Source organism: Aplidium turbinatum, chromosome 10 (assembly GCF_918807975.1).
Source record: "Aplidium turbinatum chromosome 10, kaAplTurb1.1, whole genome shotgun sequence".
Classification (NCBI taxonomy): domain Eukaryota; kingdom Metazoa; phylum Chordata; class Ascidiacea; order Aplousobranchia; family Polyclinidae; genus Aplidium; species Aplidium turbinatum.
In genome coordinates this window covers 22,694,314-22,712,757 of record NC_137481.1, presented here as the reverse complement: position 1 = coordinate 22,712,757, position 18,444 = coordinate 22,694,314, and the positions used below count along the sequence as shown (strand labels likewise).

At 37.7% G+C, this 18,444-nt stretch overlaps 1 protein-coding gene across 2 annotated transcripts; it reads left to right on the top strand.

Moving 5' to 3' along the window:
- Nucleotides 1-954: 954 nt before the first annotated feature.
- On the top strand, nucleotides 955-15,453 carry LOC145778478 (protein SAND-like). 2 transcript variants are annotated; one of them, XM_082589960.1, is made up of 11 exons: nucleotides 955-971; nucleotides 1,302-1,551; nucleotides 3,294-3,550; nucleotides 6,456-6,549; nucleotides 6,915-7,029; nucleotides 7,958-8,129; nucleotides 12,632-12,766; nucleotides 13,362-13,505; nucleotides 14,120-14,246; nucleotides 14,589-14,744; nucleotides 15,174-15,453. In XM_082589960.1, the coding sequence occupies exons 2-11, from the start codon at nucleotides 1,381-1,383 to the stop codon at nucleotides 15,312-15,314; spliced, it is 1,512 nt and encodes a 503-aa protein (XP_082446086.1). In that variant the 5' UTR covers nucleotides 955-971; nucleotides 1,302-1,380; the 3' UTR covers nucleotides 15,315-15,453. The 2 variants fall into 2 exon arrangements, with proteins under 2 accessions (XP_082446086.1, XP_082446087.1); XM_082589961.1 differs by lacking the exon at nucleotides 955-971 and adding an exon at nucleotides 1,074-1,093.
- Nucleotides 15,454-18,444: the final 2,991 nt, after the last annotated feature.

Genomic DNA, 18,444 nt, shown 5'->3' with positions numbered 1-18,444 from the left:
TAAATATTTCATCAATTAGAAAAAAATATCAAAAACCTATCTTAAGCATTTCTTATTTTCTTTAATTATATCAACACTAATGTGGTGTTAATTAAGAATGAGGCTTATGCATACTTTTTCAATATTTAAAAAAATACTGATCATATTTTGGAACACTCACACCAAGGTCGGCAATAGGCTCGCAAATAGAAGGGTGGAAAAACTTGTCAGTCAGGTCAAACTTGGCATTGTTTGAGCCGTGTGAAGACAAGTCAACTCAAATTGAAGTTCACTCTGAAGTCGATGACGCTGCCAGAACAGTCATTAGTACATCATCTGAAGAAAGCCTAGCAGGAGGAGATGCTAACCGGCAGCAACTAGAACAACGACTTTGTAACTGACTCAGTATTGTAATACTGACTCAGTATTGTTTTTCTTTGTAAAAAAAAACAGATTGGTGATGATTCATTTTTGGAGTTATTAAACTAAACCATGTGTTTGTATGTTCTTAAGTATTTTAGATATACATAGTTACTTTTATTCTAAACAGTATAAAGCCATTATTTTCCTGTTTCAACATCAAATTAACATTGTTTTGAAAGTTTCCAAAAATTTCCGAAAATTCCCCAAAATTCCCATTAATTTCCAAAATTTCCATGGAAAGTTTCGGCTCTAAAAATTCCCGGGAATTTTGCAACCCTACCCTCAACCCTAACCCTTTTAAAATGTTTGTGGAAACTGCGATCAGCGACTTCGGCAAACTCTTAGGATCATTACCGGAAATTTTTAAATGTTTGCGGAAAAACGGAAGCTGCGATCAGCGACTTCGGCTTTGTTCAATTTTTTCTATCGATCTTTTCAGTTTGTTTGTTTGCGGAAACTCCAAACAACAACTTTGGCTTTTTTGATTTTTTTCTTTCGATCTTTTCAGGGTACGAACTGAGGATACGAACTGTTCAGGCCCGGACGAACTAGGTTGCACCCCAAATCAAGTAAGGGAGTTATAACTTTGCCTGACTGAATCATCAGTGCTCGCAAGGCTACACCTCATGATGACAACGCGTCGACCCAGGTTGTGGAGAAACGCAGAAATGAACTATGAAGAGCTTTTAGGGTAACTACACTGATTCCAGAAGCAATAATAGGTGATGTTAGAGAATGTAGATTGTAGAAACAATGTAACTGTAAGTACGGTAAAGCTCGCAGAAGCTACGTTGTGATATCATGTGGATTGGCTTGCCTAGTGATTACAGCATTTGTGTGGTTGTTTTTTTACCAACTTTATTGTTTATTTTAAAGGGAGATTTACTGTTTATTTATAGGTGTTACCAATACCATGATCATTGCTACTGTTAAGTCAAATTTTTATTAGCTTGGTTAGTATTGCGCACAACACACAAAATGGAAACAAGTCATGAAGAAACAAACAGTCATCATAGAAGTGATGCAAGATTACCAGCATTAGATATGTCTCAGCTCTCTTTGGCTGCAACCACTTCTGAGTCATTAGGAGTCGGTTCATTTAATTCTATTGAAAGGCCAGACACTCCTGAAGATGAGGAACATCTATCAGTAAGTATAGATTTAACAAGTGTTTGTTGGCTTAAACATTGCTCCTAGCACTGATCTATCAGTAAGTATAGATTTAACAAGTGTTTGTTGGCTTAAACATTTCTAGAAGCAGCTATCTTAGAATTGGTGAGACAATTAACATAGCCTATACAGTCAACTCCTCTTAATTCAGCCTTTGATATATGCAGGCAACTGTTTTATTTTGGCAAAATGCTCAAGAATAAAATAAACATGTTATACACAAAAAATTAATGATTTATTTAATCAATCTACTAAATTCCTTGTTTTTAGTGTTAGTTTTTGGTAAGTTGATAGTGTTTGTTTATTTCTACGTAGCATAATGAGTGATTATTATTATATAAAAAGAAAGAAAAAAAAAACATCGTATATACAGCATTGATGATTCACACAGTATGTATATAATTGAAATAAATATGCTCCTACTACATTCAACAACTTTTTTGCTTGATAACATTTTGTATACAAACTATACATATATATACTTGTTTTAAGAGTGGTTTGAAAAGAACGAATTGCTATTGAAATCTAGTTCATCTGAAGTTGTGCCACTTTTGACTTGTCAAAAAAAGTCAAACATTGGTCAAAATTTTTACAGCGTTAGGTCTAAAATTGTTTACAAACTGCATTGTCGTGGTGTCGTAGAGGTTGCACTGTCAGTGAACTTTTCATTTTACATCTTACACCTTGTAGCCTACTTTATACTGTTGTAAATGGCCCATTGTCTACTTATTGTGAATCATAAACCATTAGGTGAAATACCTAATTAGGTTGATACTTATTTAGGGTCCACGTCTTTTAGGCGCAGACAGTTAGGCGCCGGTCAAATAGGTGCGCACACTGTGGCGTCTGGATATTTAGGTGCGGAGCACTGTGGCGCCCGTTCATTTAGGTGCTATTCCAAGCAAAGTCTGCAGATTGTATCAGCTTGGCAGGTAGTTCAATGCTTTTCACACAAACGTTATATTGAACAGAAAAATATGTTGTTTTGTTAATGCGCGTGTGGAGATGACTTCTACTCGGGATGAATTGGTCGTGTGGCGAGTTCGTATGAGACAACGCTCTAGGACCTAGAGCGTAGAGTCTAGTACCTAGAGTCTAGGTACTACATAAATACATTTCTATAGGGCATATGAACCCTGGCTACAAGTTGCAAGCATAATGGTGCGACTTTGCTCGTTATTAAACCTAGTCGGGGTCTTAAAGGAAAACTAAGTTACTCTTCACTCAAGCCTACCACCCGCTTGAATATAGGCTACGGTATATCTTTTACTGATGTTTAGTGTAGTTATTATTTGACTCACTAAAAGTGAACTCAGTCTTGTTTGGAAACTTGAAAAATCTTATTGATAAAGCTTTCGCCGACGCAAACCTGGACTAACAACAAATAAATGCCGAACACGCGCATTAAAATACAATATATTTTTCTGTTCAATATAACATTTTGTGTGAAAAGCATTGCAGGTTTAAGCAGCTTCACACACGGGAGCCATGACATATTTTTCTGTTCAATACAACATTTTGAGTGAAAAGCATTGCCCTACCTGCCAAGCTGATACAATCTGCAGACTTTGCTAGGAATAGCACCTAAATGAACGGGCGCCACAGTGCTCCGCACCTAAATATCTAGACGCCACAGTGTGCGCACCTATTTGACCGGCGCCTAACTGTCTGCGCCTAAAAGACTTGCTCCCCTTATTTATGTTCAAAGACTGTTTTATCAGCTAGAAGAATCCCTTTCGATTGATGCAGAAGAAGAAATTTTACATCACCAACGACGATTGACAAGATTACTTTCTGAAGACGATGAGTCAGAATTTATACACTCAATGGAATGGCGGGAAAAAGAGCGTGTCTTTGTTCTGACAGAAGCTGGAAAACCAGTATACTCTCGATATGGAAACGAAGATAAATTGTCATCACAGATGGGCGTAATGTTAGCAATTGTATCCCATGTTCAAGCTCGGAATGATACAATTAGGTTTGTTATTGGCTTTTAATTATAGATCAGATTAATATTTTAGCAAACAGAGCTGATGTTTTTGTTAGGTTATAAAAGTAATAAATTTTTATTGTGCAAATTTTACATTTGATTGCACTCTGAATATGTCAGATTGTCATCTATAAGGCTAAAATGATTTTCTCTACAAACAATTATGGGCCCCAGCTAGATATCGGTCAGCCGATATGTATCGGCCGATATCAGGTGTAGCCGATATATTGTATCGGCTATTTTTCACCAATAAACATCGGCCAGTAAAAGCACACTCAAAACCAGCCATACATGCCTTTAGAAGAAACACAAGTTGCTCAAACGTGCTTGCATAGCACGAACAATTGTTGCGAGAATATAATTTTTCGCCCATTCTAGTGCGCTCATCTAGAAAATGTTAATACTGTATCCCTTAGCTTCTATTCAAGCAGGAAAACTTTCGAGTTTTACGTTGCTTCAACGATTGATGACATTGAATCAGTCAGTGTAACAATGGTGAATTTTTTGCTAAGAATTGATGGGAGTACCGGTGTACTTCTACACTAACCATGCGCAACTTATTTCAAGTCTTATGTCACAATGTATGGCTTTGATCTACGAATGATATTGATAAGGCAAGATTCGTTACAAAATTAGATCATACGAGTAGGCTATCACAGCAAGATGTAGCAAAATTTGTCAAGTTTTGGTATTACAGTAAGAAAAAAAAGGCACAGGGAAAATTAACTTTCGCTCACAGGACACGCAAAATTAAACTCAAAGAAAAAAGCCTAGTGAAACTTTGCACAGAAGAAAATCGGAATGGCCCGATTCGGTGAGTCCGATTCGGTGAGTCCGATTTGGTGAGTCCGATTCGGTGAGAGCCCTATTCGGTGAGTTTTTTTTAAAAATTATTGCGCGCCGTAGCCTAATTATCATTGCCGTTATAGGGTTAGGGGGTTTTTGGGTTAGGGGTTTTTAGGGTTTGCGGTTTTGGGGTTGGGGGTTTTTGGGGGTTGGGGTTTGCGGTTTTGGGGTTTTTTGGGAGTTTTGGGTTTTTTTGGAGGTTTGGGTTTTTGGGGTTTGGGGTTTTAGGGTTAGGGGTTTTAATTAGGCTACGGTACCCGATAATTTTCAAAAAAAAATTCAAAAAAATCACCGAATAGGGCTCTCACCGAAAAAGGCTCTCACCGAATCGGACTCACCGAATAGTAGCAGACCCGAAGAAAATAGTAGTGTCATTGTAGAAATTGCAAAAATAAACCCAAACAAAAGTTTAGTGAAACTTTGCACAGAAGAAAATAGTAGCGTCATTGTAGAAGTTTTCCGACTCGTGCCCAGAGCATTGTGACGCAAGAAGTCACACGACCTCGTTCGGTGGAAGTTAATCAGTTATGTGGCGTTTTGCAGCTACACGGCGCTTTGACTCTCCAAGTCGCTCTCCAAGCGCACCTCGTTGGTCTGATGAAAGCCTTCGCTGAAATTTTAAAAAGCCTTCCAAACTGTAGCCATAGCTCATAAATGGCGAAGAATTCAGACCGGACACGTTTGTCCGCCTTCAGCAAAAACGAATTTTGAGGGCTGGGTTGTTTCTTTTTTGTATGGTATTTTTTGTGATTAGTGTTAAGAATGATTTTTCCATTACAGCAACTAATGCATCAACCTTCTTAAACTGGTTTGTTGCTTAATAACTTTGTTGGTAACAAATTTTTCGTAGCTGATATATATCGGCCGGTATATATCGGTATCGGTCTAAAAATTTTATAAATATCGGTATTGGCCTGAAAAAGTTATATTGGTCGAGCTCTAGCGCCAGCATAACATGTTACAATTTACATGAAAAAATGTCCAAAGTAGTACAAATAGAGTATCATCAAAGACATATTTCTAGTAATAGTATGGATTGTGATCTATGAGAAATACCTACATTGTAGTCTCCATGTGTTACAACTAAAATTTAGTGTAATCTCGGAGCAAGCTGTTAAAAACGTTATTTTTTATTTCCAAAATTCAAAATTGCCATAAAAACTCATGTCTTGCAGTATTTGGGATCTCGCAGCACTGGCTCCAATACTGATACTATTCTGGCACCTAATTATCTCCAATCAATCTCATGTATAATGAGCACATAATATACGTATATAATTTGCATATGTCTAACTCTATTGCTGTATAACAGGGCTACTCAACTAATATTAGCAAAGGTCCATTTTGACAAGTTGAATATTTTTGCGGTCTGATGAATATTTCATATGCAACCACGAAAATTAAACAACTAGTAGCCTACGAGCACCGAAATACTTTTCAGGTAGTATGTAACACGACTTGGATTTTTGTCTGACACTTGTAAACAAAGAAATAAGAAAGGAAAAAATGTATTGTGTTTCTTTGTAGTGTAGCTGTGTGGATCGCACATCAGAAAAAAAAACGGCAAAGCGTTTGGGGTCTGGGGGCGAAGCCCCCAGCTCCTTGGATAATCACAAAAAATTGCTTTTTCCTAATAGAAATCTGTTTAAAGAGGCCCTAAAATGTGGCAATGAGGTTATTCTTCCAGAAGCCCGAGGTCCACCTTCAACACTCAGAAGGTCCGGATTCGGTCCGCCAGTTGAGTAGCCCTGCTGTATAGTGTATAATTGTATATGTACTTAATAAGATATCTTATAATAGAATAGGCTAGGTCAATGTGTCAACGTTGCAGCATGGTCAAGATAGACCAAAACTTTTCTGGGAAAAACTTGTTAAGCACAACCTTTTACCCCTGAACATGGACTGCGCCAAACCAGTAGACTGTGAGGTGTGGAGAGGAAGGCTTTGCTCTCAACAGACAGACAGGCCAAACATGCTATATGAGGATTAATTCGTGGCCTGCATAATTAAAATAGGTTGATAATGATAACTTAATTTTTTTTTGCAGGAGCATTGAAGCTGGAAAATACAAATTTGTGTTTTTAATCAAAGTTCCTCTTATCCTTGTAGCAATTTGTTCAACATCAAAAACCATTGAACAAGTGAGAAATATAGAAATACTTTAGATGGCTAATGTTGTTTCACATGTCAATAGGCTTCTTAGACAAAACAGTGCATGTTTTACTTAAGATCAAGTATTCACATACATGTAGCTGGTTAGAGCATTCAAGCCCATAGTATTAAATACAGTACATATGCTATTCAATGTTTATCGTTTCAACCTCCCATTGTTTATTTAAATGTGTTTCTGTGGTCACTTAGTTCGTTACTTTTAAATCATGTCAGAAGATACTTCATGCACTTGACATGACTGCGCGGTGGTGATGCTACAGATTTAACCCACACATCATGCAGTTAACAGCATGCTTAAACTTTGTCGAAGTAGATGTACCATTTTTTTTCTCAGGTGAAATTGCATCTTGGCTATGTTTATGATTCTATAATAAGCGTGGTCACTCTATATCAATTGAATCGAATCTATAAGTCGCAGAAGAACTTTGATTTGCGTCGATTATTGACAGGTAAATATAAAAGTAAACTCAGCACTGGTATCGTAGTGTATACGATTATATGATATGTGTGGGTATTGAAGCATGTGCGTTATGTATTTAGTTTGCAGTTTATTTTTTGAAACTTTTATCTTTGCTTAACGTTGCATTGTTAAAAGGGAACATCATGTTCATGTCATGTTTGAGATTATACTTAAATCTTAAACAACCAAAAACCTCCAGTGACACACAACCGCAGCGATTATCCATTTAATTGCTAGTTAGACAGAATGAGTACAGGAATTGAACCCAAGGTATAGCATAGAAGGCGAGCATAACCATCATTCCAATGGTTCTTAACCTTTTTTAGGGTGTAAATTCTTAATTTTTATGACAACAGCCTTGTCGATCCCAAATATATACAAAGAAATTGGCACATTTTCGGTCACCTATGTTAGTTCAAAGTCAAATTGATGAAAAATCACTTGATAACAGTCCTGAGTATAAAATGTGATTCCAACCGTTTTCTAGAAAATGCTGTATTGACGATTGTGCTATAGTGAAAGTAGGAATGTACCCAAATAAGCTCTCGCAACAGCTATGAAGTTAATTGTGAAAAAAAGAACATTTAATGTTAGAATCTAAAAAATGTGGTTTAAGTTAATTATTTTTTGCCATAAGAAGTTGACAGACCTTCTGATCGGGGTGTTTTTTAGGTTAGACAAAACATTAGAAATTACACAGACGTTATGCGATTAATTCATAATCAGTTATTTGTTTTTGTTACATACTTTATATGGCCCCCCAAATATCATCCTGTGAACCCCTTGATGGTCTATCGTCCCCAGGTTAAAAATTCATGCATCTCACCACTATGCAAAGTGTACGTAATGATATTGTTAACGCGTTACCAGTAACTTTTATCATGGTTGTTTGCTATGCTTTGCCGTTTTCTTTGCAGGTACCGACAAGTTTTTGGATCATCTGTGTAACTCCATGGATTCCGATCCTCAGTACCTGCTCGGTGCTGTGAAGTCCTTGCCACTAGCTGTGTCCATACGTGACCAGATAGGGCAGGCATTGCAGCAGGCCAAAACTAATGATCTTGTTTATGCTGTGCTTGTTTGTTCTGGGTAAGTTCTAGGCAACAAGGAAAAGCTCTTGTCTTCTTTTTACAGTGTTTTCTTTTTGTAAGATGCACGGCATTATACGTTTCAACAAAAGTAATAATTGGTCAAAAAATTGCGACTTATATTAGGGGCATGAGACCAGGAGGGGGGGTACCCAAAAAATAGTATATCCAATTTTATTTTGATAGATATACTAAATCTAGGCTGTATACCAAATTTTAGGTCAAAATATTGAAAAACCTTTCATTAGGGGCAAAAAATGTGATTTTTGACCCCAGCAAGGGAATTTTTTTCATAAAAATTAATTTTGGATATAAAATCTGATACTGTTGATGGAATCAGTTGATTTAAAAGTGTATTCCTACTCATTTTTCAGCAATGAATCCATTTTTGGTGGTTAAAATCATCTTTCTCAAGTAGAAAGTGGCCAAAACTTGATTTTTCTTCCTAAAATACCGTACTGAAAAAATACCCCTCGAAAAAAAATTATTGTAAAAATCTTCTTGCTGTGCCCCCCACATCCCAATTCCAGTATTTTAAGCCCTCGTGTGGGATGGTAAGAATAAATGCAAACATTTTGGTGCAAGAAAAACTGAAAAGGCTCTTGAAATGGCCAAATGGTACCATTTTTAGTACTAGCGAAAAAAATGGTACCATTTTTACTGCAGGCAAAAGCACGAATTTCAGCTCACTGAGCAATCATGTTAGTGATTTGTGCATCCAAAATGACCAACAGAAGAAAATGGTCTTATACTTTGAAAGAAGGTTTTGCAAGCTTGGTTCGTGTGCTGCAGGATTACTTCAAGCATTGCCCTTGTTTGAAAAGCTTTTGGATGAAACACCAGCAAACAACATGTTGGCTCAAGCATATCGTATTTACATACATACAGTGTGATGTTTTCATCACTGAATTGAGAATGCTTGCTTACTTTGGACAACACCTTACATCCCCTCTAATGAATTGTGTGGGAAAGTTGGATGCAGTGCAGCTAAAATCTCTGTTAAAGCCATTGCATCAGCAGCTTTTAAAAGAATAGTTGACTCTACTCCAAGACTATGAGGTTAAATCAAAGTGGGAGGAGATTTGCCTGAGTGGAGAGCTGGAGCAAAAACTGTACCATCTCATGTGTCAAGGAAGTGCTGAATGTCTCCAACGCCAATGTGGAAGGGAATATGGTTTCCCAGGACCAAACTGTGTGAAAGGCTCCAGGGCTTCTGACTTAAACACTGATACCAGATGATGTTCTTGTTTCTGCTACAACCAACAACTTACCATGCGAAAGGCAGCTCTTAACGTTCAGCCGCTACTCTGAAACAGCAAAATTTCGCAACCGTACACACAATGGACAGACTTTGAGAGATAATATGGTATTGGCAAAAACTGGCTCACAGAAACTCTCAGAATGTGCAAAAGCTGTGAAATCAGCTCTTGATTTGATGAGTATCAAATGGTCAGATTCCCAAGAGCAGTTGAGAAAACAGCGACTGGCAGAGAAGTGTGAGAAAAAACAAAAGCACACTGATTACATCACAAAACTTCTCACTTCATGCAAGAGCTGGAATGGTCCATGCACAACCAAAGATGAGTTGTTGGCTGTGCTCCAACAACATCCAAACAATACTAAATCAATTGTATGCACTGAACTAGCATTCTTTATTCACACTCATCCTCATGAACGAGCATCTAATCCAGAATTATACCGCCAAAGTAGAATCTCAATTGAAGAAAAGGTGGAAAATTTATGCATACTGTTAGGCGATTCCTATGGCACAGCAATATCATCTGCTCATGTAGCATTGCCTACCAATGAAGACGCATTGGCAATAATCTCGAACCAACCTGCTCCTATTTCTCTTTTTGAGGCCAATGAACTTTGCGCTACATTATGGTGGAACGAGATCCTGTAGTTTGGTATATTGGATACTTCAAGGAGATGCTTTCAGCCAAAGATTATAGTATTGAACATCTTGTGAGAAAGGACTCTGAAAAGAATGTTTACTGGGTACATGCAGAAAAACCAGTTGATGACAAAGTTGATGTAGAACAGATCCTTGCAAATGAAAATGGAAAAAGCCTTATTATTACAGGAAAGTGGGACTTTGGTAGAACAAACAAATTCTGTTTGAAAAATGCCAAAGAAATCGAAGCTCTATTCAACAAAGCAAAACCTACCTTCTAAGTGTATCAATATCATGCACAATTGCTGATCTAAATATTAGTAAATATGAACATAATTCTGATATGCATAAACAATAAACATTCATTATGGCAACATAGAAATATTGGGACACATCAGAGGTGAATATTCTGGGTCCACGTCTTTTAGGCGCAGACAGTTAGGCGCCCGTCAAATAGGCGCGCACACTGTGGCGTCAGGATATTTAGGTGCTGAGCACTGTGGCGCCCGTTCATTTAGGTGCTATTCCTTGTAAAGTCTGCGAATTGTATCAGCTCAGCTTTGGCAAAACCTAGTCAGGGTTTTGGCGGGAAACTAAGTTACTCTTCACTCAAGCCTACCACCCGCTTGAATATAAGCTACGGTATACTTTTTTCTGATGTAGTGTAGTTATTATTTGACTTATACAGTATAACTAAAAGTGAACTCAGTCATGTTCGGAAATAACAGCTGACTAACAGCAAATAAATGCCGAACACGCGCATTAAAAAAACAATATTTTTCTGTTCAATGCCGGTTTAAGCAGATTCACTCACTGAAGCCATGACATATTTTTCTGTTCAATACAACATTTTGTGTAAAAAGCATTGCCGGATAAAGCAGCTTCACTCACTGAAGCCATGACTAACAACAAATAAATGCACGCGCATTAACAAAACAACATATTTTTCTGTTCAATATAACATATTGTGTGAAAAGCATTGCCCTTCCTGCCAAGCTCATACAATCTGCAGACTTTACTAGGAATAGCACCTAAATGAACGGGCGCCACAGTGCTCCGCACCTAAATATGCAGACGCCACAGTGTGCGCGCCTATTTGACCGGCGCCTAACTGTCAGCGCCTAAAAGACTTGCTCCCAATATTCTTCTCAAAACACCTGATATAATCCCCTGCTAATCTCTCAATCTCCCCCCACCAATATAATAAACAAACAAAGAAGGAGTCAAATACAAACCCTTGAATTTCCACATGCATTGGGAAGAACATCCACCCGTGGGATACAGCACTGACTAATGACTATAGTCTATCCTTGTGCTCAATATACTGTGTATATATATATTATGTGTTAATTATGTGCTATGTAATGAAGCAAATTTTCAAATTCTCGCGTGTATACCATAAATGGCACCATTTGGCCATTTCAAGAGCTTTTTCACTTTTTCTTGCACCAAAATGTTTGCATTTATTCTTACCATCCCACACGAGGGCTTAAAATACTGGAATTGGGATGTGGGGGGCACAGCAAGAAGATTTTTACAATAATTTTTTTTTGAGGGGTATTTTTTCAGTATTTTAGGAAGAAAACCAAGTTTTGGCCACTTTCTACATGAGATAGATGATTTTAACCACCAAAAATGGATTCATTGCTGAAAAATGAGTAGGAATACACTTTTAAATCAACTGATTCCCTCAACTGTGTCAGATTTTATACCCAAAATTAATTTTTATGAAAAAAATTCCCTCGCTGGGGTCAAAAATCACATTTTTTGCCCCTAATGAAGGGTTTTTCAATATTTTGACCTAAAACTTGGTATACAGCCTAGATTTAGTATATCTATCAAAACAAAATTGGATATACAGTACTATTTTTGGGTACCCCTCCCCCTCTGGTCTCACGCCCCTACTTATATTCCTTATACAATCTTGACATTTGACTGGAGGACGACCTGCTACACTTAATAGCAGTCAAAATCGCAAGTAGTTAATAAATGTCGTTTTTGTCTCACTCTCATATATATTTTGTGCGATTTTGAGCTGTTTAACCGGGAAAGATTATTATTTTCTTAAGAAACTGGGAGTTTTGAAGTGATTTGAGATTCATTGATCATACTTTGGCAATTTAGATTCTCAAAACTATCATTTCAAAGATATAATAGTAGCCTATAATGCAAATTTAGCCTGAAAATCAAAATTGTAGCCATATTTCAAATCCCAAGCCTCTTAATCACTTAATTCAGCCGCTTAATTTTATCTGTATTATATTCGTTGGTTGGTACAACTGACACGCACGTCGCACAAGATGCTCTTTCACCTGACTTCAGATAATCAAAATGTAAGTGAACTTTTAAAGCTAGAACCAGCCTCAATAGTGATTTATGATCTCACTATTGGCATCATTACCAAGACCATCATTCTCGAACACGTCAGATAGCCATGGTCAAAGAAAATTTACACGCCTCACTACTATAACGTTCTTTATTTATAGCAAATGATGTGTTTTGTTGACCGATGTATCCAACTGGTACATCTTTGTACATCGAGGCTGAATCAGCTGTGATACCTACAGAGAAAGAAAGAGAAATATGTAGTATTTTTTGTTTTGCAGAAAAATTGTCAGTGTTTGTCATTTGAAGCAGCATAAGTTAGAGACCACTGATCTCCAGTTGCTGCTTAACCTTGTCACTGGGTCGTCAACATCCTTCCTTGCTGGGGAAAGTTGGTTCCCATTATGTCTGCCACGGTGAGCGTCTTTCACTTGATTGTTTTATTTATTTGTTTCACTGGATATTAGCGTTTGATTTTTTCACAGAAAAAGGTCTGGTTAACAATTGTAACTATTTAAAGTCATACAATGGAAAGGCTAACTTTACTTTAGGAACTGGATGTTTCAGTTGATTTTTGTCCCAAGTTACTAGCAGCCCGATCACTACTACCAGAATACAAAAATTTCACCACTGAGACAAACAGCATGACATTCTTAAAAGGTATGACCAAGAAGCCCACTTGCACTTTCCTGTGCAAAGCATTTCTGCCCAACGTTAAATTGCTAAATTTTGCAAATCCAACTGTTATGGCCACTTTTTGGAAAGCCTGAGACTTGCCTGTCACCTAGAAGCTTAACTTAACACATTTAGATTTTTTTACTTTTTAGAAGGATCTAACAATTTCAGATAATTTCAGATAACAATTTCAGATAATTATGCACTAAAACTTTTATAGTGCGTCAGAAAGTATCGTTTTTTTATGGCATTTTGTAACAAAGTACTAAAAATCTTTCAAGAAATTTAGAAAAGACGGTGAAAAATAATAGTAATAATAAATAATTCGTCTTTTAGTTTTAGCCCCAATGGGCTGTTGTACGCCCACATCTCCTACTTGGACGAGACCCTTCAAACTTGCCTCATTCTACTGTCCGCTGACAAAGACGCCTTCTTCACTCTGTGTGAGTGCAAGAAGAAAGTCGTGGCGAAGCTCAACAAGTTAGTATTGTGCTTGAATGTATGCTATGAAGACCCTAGCTAGCAGCATCCATTCTTTTGACATGAATTCATACGTTTGCCAACATTGAATCAATATAAAAAAGACGGACTTTGTCAGCTGGGCGACGTAAAAGGAAAGCGATTGTAAGCATCGGATTGATGGGAATAGCACGTGTGGACCAGGAATCGTGACACAGTCAATCCGATTCCCTTTACAAACTTTTAATGCTTTTTCTGTGAGGTTAGCAATACAAATATTTGAATCAAGGAAATCCAAACTTTGTGTCCACCTTCAAGCATGTCATTTATCATTTTTCCAAGGTCATCAAGTTTGGAGGTGAATCCGGCCACCCTCGGTAACGGGGACATCACCGGATTAAAACTGGCCTACTACTACTACTATCATACCCACCTGCGTGCTTTATGCAGGCAGGACTGGCAGGTGTATGTCACTATGCTTATGCGGTAGAGCTGTTTTAAACCCTATGGTTGAAATAAAATATTTTTGTTTAGTAACATGTTTGTTTTGCATAGAGTGGTCAGTGGCTACAACCCTCTATGCCCCACCATTGTGCGTCACAGTTATTACGTCAAACATAATCGTCTTTGACCAGGCACAACTGCCTGGAAGCGTTGAGACTGGCAAGCAGCAAAGAAGAGTACACCGTCGAGAAACTTAATATATCCGATGCTCGCCACTTTCTTTATAAATCTGTTCATCCAAGCCGCACACCAAGTGAAGTAAGTTGCCGGGTTTAGTATGCATTGCATGGTGTTACAATGTGTAGGGCTGTGGAGTCGGATGGATTTTGGTGCGTCCGGAGTTGGAGTCGGCCAGCTATTAACCGAGGAGTCAGAGTCGTATATTTTTCGCCCGACTCCACAGCCCTGGTTAACATACTTGTTAATTTTGGTGAAATTAAGTTTTAACATTTCAAGTGAATTGATATTTCCCTTGTATTTATTGTGTTTTATGAGATCTTTGATCTAAAAGCGATGACTATCGGTATCTTGCCTCTTTTCAGTTCATTTGTAACGTTAAATTAACGTAGCCGCAACATAACTTTAACGTTTCTTTTGCAGTACACAAGTCCGACTATAATTAGCCCTTACAACACTCCAACACAGCAGCAACGACTGTTTAACCTTTACCAGCATCTCCATGGGAAGATCCATAACGCTGCAGCTCCACTTAAACTCCATTACTGTGTCTCCGACGAAGAGACCTTGCTGGCTTGGGTGAGCATCATGTAGTCTAGGGGTGTGCAGAAACTATAAACTAACTATTTGAACTACAATTTAGCTGAAACTTGGAGAGTGTGGTCAAAGTATTTTTAGCCACAAGGCTCTGAAGCAATGTTTAGAAAAACTTTCCACTGAGATTGGACTGCAAATTTTCTAATTTTTAACGTTGTTGAAATTTTTACCCTCGAACCGAGAAAATCTTTGTTGAATTTAATCCCGACAGTTTTGCATCCTTGTAGAGGCTTTGAACCACTGACACACGCCCGGTCACAGATTTCAGGTGCCTCTGTCTGGAGACCTGTCCTTGAAATGCGTTGCTCAAGACTCGACACCCAGAGAGTCGAACCAGCTCCAGTTGATCTTGCCATTTCTTCGTTTGTAAAGTAGGGCGCATAACCAACTGCACTCAACGTTTTCTTTCAGGTTGCCACCGGCTTTGAGTTATACGCCGTCTTCAACCCGATGGTAACCAAACAACAGGCGATTGCTGTGGTCGATAAGATCCTCAGATGGATCAAGCAAGGAGAGGACAAGATCTTTATGAAAAGAACTGCTGTGTTTTAGATGTGTTTTTTCGTTATTGTCAGTATTTTACTTTTTTTTTTTTTGCTGTTCGTATAAAGAGGTTTCTTGAAAATTGTGTTTTCTAATCAGAGCAAATAAAATTTGACGACAGTTGTTGCAACGGTAAACAACTTTTCAAGCCGTGCCGTGTTCAAATCTAGAATTCGATCGCAGTGGAGCTGAATAAACCCGGGTACACACATGAGTCTTCACTCAAACAAAGCCAAACCATAGTCCTGGATGTCGCTATGATTGTATCCGTGCCTCTGAATGGAGACCTGACCTCAAAATGCATTTTCCCGTGGTATCAAGGATGGTAGTAGCTTATAGCCTACAGGTCGTGTTTCAACTCAGACCTCTTTAACATTGGACTGGGTCAAACTGATAACTAGTTGAGTGGGCATTGTGCTTACTATTAAATTTGGCATTATTTTCATAGTTATAGAGCCCATAAAAGATTTTACTTCTTAAATCCACTGCTGAGAACATGTGTGTCCAATAGGCTACTGCTGGTTAGGTGGAATTGAGCAAGTGAGAAAATTTTGTATAACGTAGAAAAGTTACATGTTTTGTTTTTCAATGGCAAGTGGATCCACTACTGATAACAGGACAGGCTTATGGATAGAACATGTACCGGTAGCCTATTAATTGACCATTTCAGGTGTAGATTGGTCTTAACCACATATTTCAATCTTTAAGAAGAGCTGTTTAGGAATGTAGGTAGGCCTAACGTTTTAATGAAGCGACGTAAATAGTGCGTTAGCTAAACAAGAATAACATTCACCGCTGCACTTTAGGAAACAGATCAGAGTTTGATGAACAGCGGCGCGATCCGTAGCCTACGTGTGTGTAAGTAACTTAGCCTTTAGTTAAAGACGGGCAGTTGCAAAGTAGAATTGGCACAGGATTGATTTTTGAATAATTTCCAAAATTATACAAAAGCCCAAAAAGTTTCTTTACGGCCCATGTAACGAAGAAATGAATTCAAAGATATAGGGGAAGGTGGGGCAGGACGGGACACTTAACTTTAATCGATGTTTTGCAGAATTCCTTTTTATCAATATCGCTAACTTTGGTATCATGTTATTTCTATTGCACACCACTACCAACCAGCAAGATACAAAGACTCAGTTAGTATCGCATGACCTTATAATTAACTAAAACAAAAAAAATTAATTTGTCCCATCTTGCCCCACACCTGGGGCAGGACGGGACGCGTATTGTTCATAGGAGGAATCACCTGTAAAACCACAAATCTACTGATAATATCTTGTAATTTCAAAAATGACTTGCATTTACAGCACACGTAATTACATCAGGGCAAAATGACAGACTACTTTTCTCCATAAAAATCACATACAAAATTGCCACGCCCATTATAAGCAGAACAGATGTCCCATCCTGCCCCAAGCAGCTCTGTCCCGTTTTGCCCCAATGACTGACATTTTGAAGTTTTCTGTTTGTTTATTATATATGCAACTCACATCTAAAAAGTCAGATACCCCAAAAAGCACTTTTATTACTGTATCTCTAGACCACGTATCATCTTCCAGATTTTTCTGAAATCATGCTAAAATGTGAAAAGTTTTGATAAGATTTCTTATAGCAACTAGCCTCTAATCAGTTATCTTGTTGCCACGACCACGTTTTTTCTCTGAACATCTCTTTTTTTTGCAAGTCATCGAGAATCATGGTGTCCTTTAACATCTAAATGGGTAGAGGACGCTAAAGCTAATACTTTTAAAAATATCCACGGTGTCCCGTCCTGCCCCACGTCCCATCTTGCCCCACCTTCCCCTAACTTATAGGCCTATGCTGAAATACTAAGAATAAGAAAATTTATTGTATGAGAGTGAGAGCAGGCTACTGGTGTCGGTAAACAATGAAATGTTTTCTTTATGAGTTTGTTTTTCATTCTCATTACTAATTTATTTTGAGAACAGACTTTAGCATGGAAAGATTTACAAAAACTTATGTTCTGGTGTTGAAATCCATCGCTAGCGAAGCAATGTTTTCAAAGCTAGGCAAAAAAACTTGTTAATTGCAAATGCTGCTTAGCTGATGTTGTTGCTTTATTCGTACAAGCTTGTTATATTCACAGCTTGGTTGATCAACAGGAAGCGCAGATCAGATGGTCAATGCATAAGTTCCATTTAAAGTCCCGTTTTACTGATGATAGGCTAGAATTTAGACGCTTGAATGAAACAGAAATATCTAAATGAAGTTCAAAATACGAAAGTTCTTCATATGACTTTGATGAAAATCTAAATTCTAAAGGAGCACTGCATTCAAATATTTTATTTGAGAAGCTGACATTTTAGTAACGAAATTGGAAAAATCCGAAGAAAAATAAAGTAAATAAACCCTGACTTTAAACACACAGGCTGAACAAATTTATATAACAAAAACTTTACCTAGACCTAGCCAACTGGCAACTACAAAGTGTGATCCTACGTCATAGTGTCAGTGTCATAGTAGGCTACCACACAAGGAAAGCAATACAGACTACGAAAGCTTGTGGGCTATCACTAGTGCAGTGTTACTCAAACTTTATAAAACAGCGTAATCTACCGGCAAGGCCTTACTGTCGTTCCACGTACCAGTCACACATTTCAAACAAAAATACTGGCATTAACAATTTCAATCCTGGTTTTGCAAGTCTACAATGAGTAAATTCACAAACAGTCTTTCACTGACACTTTACCGTCCAACGGTGTGTGGTTTTCCAAATTTTGCAATCCTCAGCGCTACATCATAAAATGCAAGTAAAGATTTCATATTTATATGAGAGTGTTCAGTTTCTTCTGGGTTAGCAATGGCGAACAGGGTGAGCGTTAATATAGTTATTTATTCCAACATTAAACTTTAAGTTAACCCTTGCTGGTATTTTATCAAAATTTTCATGAACAAAAAGTTTTCAAATCTTTGTTAACGGAAAATTAAGTCAATCAATTAAAGCTGTGATGTAAAGAGGTAAATCAAGTTAAAAGCGAATCAATATAAAAGTTGATCAAATCTGTGCTATAGGATATCGATCTTTCATGGCTTTTAAATACAAAATTATTTTGAAAAAAGCGAGTTTCTTCTTACCCCGGTTGAGACAAGATAAGGTAGACCCAAAACAAAGAAA